The 6,123-nt window shown below is 33.9% G+C and overlaps 1 protein-coding gene across 1 annotated transcript; it reads left to right on the top strand.

The window, feature by feature from the left end:
- On the top strand, positions 258-5,169 carry LOC107617651 (chaperone protein dnaJ 10). Its single transcript, XM_016319469.2, has 10 exons — positions 258-552; positions 702-761; positions 851-933; positions 1,271-1,424; positions 2,386-2,515; positions 2,870-3,028; positions 3,131-3,303; positions 3,574-3,654; positions 4,514-4,648; positions 4,736-5,169. Exons 1-10 carry the CDS (start codon positions 466-468, stop codon positions 4,796-4,798), a joined length of 1,125 nt encoding a protein of 374 aa, XP_016174955.1. The 5' UTR covers positions 258-465; the 3' UTR covers positions 4,799-5,169.

The following is a 6,123-nucleotide window of genomic DNA, read 5'->3' as shown; positions in this document are numbered from 1 at the left end:
CTTTTAGTGAAAGAAGAAAAAGAAAAAGAAAAAGTTTAGGAGGCCAGCAATTTTATTAAATTTTAGCCAGCATATAACCAGCAGAAATGTGAGCCATTGAATGAAATTTCATACCAATTTCACACCATTAAATCATCATTAATGACTATTTAATGGTTACTAATCACAAAAGTTGCTGGCACCTAAAAAAAAGCGGCTTAATGGTTGTGATGATAGCGACAGTGGCCAGCGCCACCGAAGCAAATGAATCGTTCTTAAAAAATTGTATCCTCCCGCGCAAAAAGGAGCTCCCGTGAAATACAATATTGCAACTCAGAACTGTAAAGCCAGCTCTCCCTCGTGATTCTTTTCATCTCCATACCTTATTCTTTCTTTCTTTCTTTCTTTGGTTCGTTCCCAGCGTCACTCACTTACAGTTACAGTTCCTCATTCCGTTTCTCTTCGATCTTTGCAAACACACACACAATGGTGAAGGATATGGAGTACTACAATATTCTCGGAGTCTCTTCTTCTGCCTCTGAAGACCAAATTCGCAAGGCTTATTACCTCAAGGTTAATTTCTTTTTAATTTTATCATTTCTTTTTTCGCAATTTTGACGTAGTTCTCTCCTGTTTTTTGTGGTTTATTGGAATCGTGATTATTGCTATTATTCACCTGTTATGATCGGTGAATTTTACGGTTGTTTTACTGTGATATGCAGGCAATGCAGGTTCATCCCGATAAAAACCCAAACGATCCTCGTGCAGCTGAAAAATTTCAGGTTTTGCTTGAGCTTGTTCAGATTACTGAATAACAATTAATTATGCTAATTTTAGATAAGAACGAACGCTATTTGTGGTGGTTTTGCAGGTTTTGGGTGAAGCTTACCAGGTTTTGAGTGATCCGGTACAGAGGAATGCGTATGATCAGAATGGGAAGCATTCTGTGTCTAGGTACGCATGAATATGATGATGATGATGATGTGTTTCAGCTTAATATCATTTTATGCCAAAGCAATTTATGTAGTTTGATAAGTGATAACAATCAGGATTTGATTGAATTGAATCTGAAAGCCTTCCCTTCCCTTAGTCTTGTTTGTTGATGATTGTAACCTGAGTTAATTACTCAAGCGGGGATGAAGAATGTAACCAGTATAGTCCATTCTTGAAGCAATGATCAGTACTGTACCTACATGTATAGTCCAAAATAGTTATCTCCCGAGAAATTGAAGATGGTTTTTCTTTTTTATTATTATTATTATTATTTAATGATTAATTGGTTCCTTGACAGAGAAACAATGCTTGACCCCACGGCTGTGTTTGCACTGCTCTTCGGAAGTGAATTGTTCGAGGACTATGTAGGGCATCTAGCTGTGGCATCGATGGCTTCTTCTGAACTATCCGAAGAAAGCAATGACCTTGATAAAATGAATGAAAAGTTAAAGGCAAGTAGGTTTTGCCAAAAGAAACTAAAAGCTCAGACCATATAGTTAACGATGTAATTTTACAGTTGCTGTTCTTTCTTTAGATTGGTAGAACTAGATGTATAACTAAGAAAGTTCCTACTCCTACTTTCATTTATTATGATGAAAATTCAATCAGGGTAGTTTGTTTAATATAAGATAATAATTTTTCTTAACAAAAAACTCAAAGTTCATTCCTGAATCCTTATATTGCTGATAATATGAATAATATTACTGTTTCAAAACACTCAATTAAAGTGACAGCTTAGGCCATACTGTCATAGTTTAGATTGTAAGCTTATTGTTCCTGTTCATTCTTTATGTTGATGGAAAAGATGTATAACTAGCAAAGTTCCTATTGCTCACTTAAAATTATTATGAATATCCCATCAGGGTAATTTACCTATTATAATTTTTTTTTCTTACTCCAGGTAATTCCCAATTTTCTTGATGATTTAACTTCGTTTCTCCAAAACAGTTAAGTTAAAAAGACAGTACCTTATATATCAAGCCTGCATGCACCATTTGAAGTTTGTAATAGTTATCTTAGCTGAGAGGTGTTCAGGTTCACAGCTACAAAATATCAGTTCATTTTAACTGGAACTATGATGCTGGATAGTGGGTTCTATTAAAATCTAAGCGACTTTTATTTTAATTTTTTTCTTTTACTAGGAATTTTAGATACCTGTAATTTTCTTTCTGTTATAGCACTTTCTTATGACATTTTCCTAACCATACCATTTCACTCCATACCTGGGATCATTTTCTTTCTGTTGTATTGATAATGCATTCTTTCCTTAGGCACAATCTATTGGGAAAAAATCACAGTGCCAGAGATGAGATCAGATTGAGAGTTAGCTCAGCTTTAGTAAAAGGAAAATATTATCCCCTTATTTTATTTTACTTTGTCTTCAATTGTGTACTCTGTCTCAATAAATTGTAGGCTGTCCAAAGAGAAAGGGAGGAAAAATTGGCAAGGTTTTTGAAAGATTTCCTTGGTCAATATGTTCATGGTGACCAAAAGGGATTCTTACATCAAGCAGAATCTGAAGCAAGACGGCTTTCTCGCGCAGGTTAGTTAAACATCCATCCAACTTATTTTCTTCTTATTATTTCCTTTTGAACTGAGCACATGATGCAATTGCTAGTAATGAAATGCTGCAGATTATTTAGTGCCTCGTACAGAGAAAAATCCACAAAAACTCTAACCATGAATTAACACTTCTCTGAGTTCATTCTGAAATTATCAACTTAGATGCTACATATTTGATGTTTCACATGATGTCTTGTAAATGATGAGCTTCATCATGATTCATAAGTGCACAACCACTATATCACTACGCAAAAATTGAATTTGTTACATGTCATTGTATCAATGGTACTACCAATTAATTTTCACTCTCCGTCATCTCTGAATGCCAATGCAGCCTTTGGAGTTGATATGTTACACACCATAGGGTATATATACTCAAGACAGGCAGCACAAGAACTAGGGAAGAAAGCCATTTATCTTGGAGTGCCATTTTTGGCTGAGTGGGCTCGCAACAAAGGACATTTCTGGAAATCACAGCTTACGGCTGCTAAAGGTATAACAATTCCAATGTTAACCACCCCCCACTCCCAAAAATTTTCTGTTTGCTAGTTATTCAAACTTAAATGTCTGATTTTATTGAGCACATACAAATTAGGTGCTTATCAGTTGCTGCAGTTTCAAGAAGACATCTACAAGCAACGTAAAACGGATGGTAGTGGCCCAGAAAATGATATTGACTCTCATATTAATAAGGATACATTGATGAATTCTTTGTGGAAGTTAAATGTGGTGGACATAGAAGTAACTCTTGCACATGTGTGCCAAATGGTAGGTTCTTAAATTCTTTTACTTCAAATTATTTTGTGTTTGTGTTCGTGCAATCTGGTATATTTAGTTACTGTAGTATGGATCAATAATCCATATAAAAATAAAGCTATTCTATGTAAAGATAACTTCTTTTTCCATATGGTAATCTAAGAGCGACAATGAACTTAAGATTTGACTTCTTTTGGAAGAGATGGAAGATATCACTTGCTAGCAGAATTCAGGAACTGAAAGGGATAGCAGATTCATATTCATACTAATATATTCTTTCAGGTGCTAAGGGAACAAAATGTTAAGAAAGAGGAACTTAAAGTACGGGCAAATGCTCTTAAAATTCTTGGGAAGATATTTCAGGTGCCCATCTTAAGTTACTTGTCATCAAGTATTCTATCTTTCAACTTTTAAAGAATACAACATAAGGATTGTTCTCTCTAATATTCTTGTTTACTCATGTGAGCCTCGTCTAGGGATGACAATATTATCCGGACTCGCGGGACCCATCCCGTCTCTGTCCAGTCGGGACAGGTAATACCTCGACCCGATGCGAGACGGGTTTTTGGGCGGAGACGGAGTCTTGGGCAGGGCGGGATTAGGTAATACCCGCCCTGGTATGTATATAATATATATAAAATAATTAGTAAAATATTAATAATATTGTATTATTTTTAAATTTTTACTTTAATTTATGTTATGTATGTGAGGATGGTTATATAAATTTTAAAATTTAATTTTATTTGTTGAATTTTAATAATTATAGAGACGGATAAAGTACCTGCAGAAGCCGATTAGGGTTCAATTTTACTACGTATGGATAGGAGTGAAATAGATTCTATACAGATTATTGTAGTACAGGACAGGATTTAATAGGACAAAACCCGGCCACCTACCCGCCCTATTGTCATCCCTAACCTCATCACCATGATCCCATTTTCAAATGCTATAAAGCAATGTGCCTGTGAAAACTTGTCATGGTAAACTTTCATCAGTGACTAGATTCTTTTGTATATCTCATACTAGATACCACTTTCCTAATCAATGGTAAACATATATGATCATGTTATGTGAAAACTTCACTTGATCCATTTCTTTTTTTTTCTTTCACATTTCTTTGATTTTATTTATGATTACTTTGTAGCTTAAAACATAATCAAGTCACAATGATGATGAACTGCTATGTGCCTATGTCTTCTAATAATGGATATAACATGATCAGGAAAAGAATCCAAAAGTAGAAGAGACATTGAAGAAGAAAATCGCTATAGATTCTGACGACGAAGGAAGCAGTTCTGATTCTTCAGAAGATGAATCACATAGAGCTCTTTCCTATCGAGCTCCCTTTTTTACTCAGGCATGTTCAAAACAATTTAAAGCCAACTCATGCGCATGCAAACTACTGCAAAATATGTGCATATTAATTCTCATTTTGCTTCTGCAGGGTATTGGCAGGCTATTCAAATGCCTTTGTAATCCAGCATTTGATGTGGACGATGAAGAGTAGTTTACAAAAGTAAATGATCTGCAAAAACGTAAGGAGTATGAAACAAAGATTCATCCCTTCTCAACATTTTATTGGTGAGAGTGAGACGATATACTAATAACATGGCTTTGTAGTACGCTGGTAGTGCTGGAACATAGTTTTGTGAAGAAAATGGTGCAAACCAGGGAGAATCATGTTTGTTGCTGCTTGTAATTACCACTGTTACCATTTTACCAACTTACATTTGGCATGTCACTTTTAGGCTATGTATACTCGATGTTGCCTGTTGTAATTACCACTGGTAATCTCACGGATCATATTGTTCCTCCTTACTTTTGTATTCTGAGTGAAAATCTATTTGCCTACAAACCTTAGACATCATACTTCAAACACCTACTTTGTATTTCTTTTCTTGTTTTATATTTTTATTGTTTCGGAAACTTAAAATTAAAAGCTTCAAGTATGAAAAATTATAAACTGAAAAAAAAAAAAAAAGGAACCTTAAGCGATGTCAAACTTAAGTGCTCATATCAATACTCATTTTCTAATATCCCATTTCTTTATTATCGTTCCACACTTGGTGCATTCATTTGTGCTAAACTTGAAAGGCGAGTTCTTTGGTGGCAAAGGTTCCAGTGGCTAACGATGGCTAGAAGTTAACTTGTGAGTTGTGAGTGATTTAGTGACATGTGGCAGTGAAAATTCCAAGAGGAGGAGTAAAAGAAAAATGGTAAACATGTGATTAAAATGCAAAGGACAATAATATATTTTAAAAATAAATAAAAAAGATCCATGTGATAATTGCGATATTCATAATTAATAATAGCAAGGTCATTTTAGCCTATTACGTAATATATATTTTAAAAAACAAATAAAATTGCGATATTCATAATTAATAGCAATTTAATTAAACAACATATTTATTTAAGATTTTTTTATTTAAATTAATTAAATATAATAACTATATAAATTTGTAAAATGTAGAGTATGTACTTTTATTTGTAATTGCTCATATCTCGAGTACAATAGGATAAATTAAGTTACACAAGCATCTTGGATACGAATAAAATTCGGTAACTAGATATTGTGTACTCAAAATATGTACATTGCAGAAAAATCAGACACAGAGATACATGAAAACATGATAAAAGGAGTGTAGCCGAGATCTGTTTATTTCATTTGGTATCTTTTGGGTTTTTGAAAATTTCACAACAATTATTGATAGACGAGGAGGTTACATTCGATCGGACAATATTAACACTCTGAATGCAACCTGATATGTAGCGGAGGCACTGGATTTTGAGGTCAGTTTTTACGTCTATTATTTTTAATATTTAATTATTTAA

This window comes from Arachis ipaensis, chromosome B01 (genome assembly GCF_000816755.2).
Source record: "Arachis ipaensis cultivar K30076 chromosome B01, Araip1.1, whole genome shotgun sequence".
Lineage (NCBI taxonomy): Eukaryota > Viridiplantae > Streptophyta > Magnoliopsida > Fabales > Fabaceae > Arachis > Arachis ipaensis.
The sequence above is the reverse complement of the archived record's forward strand: the minus strand, read 5'-3'. Positions and strand labels throughout refer to the sequence as shown.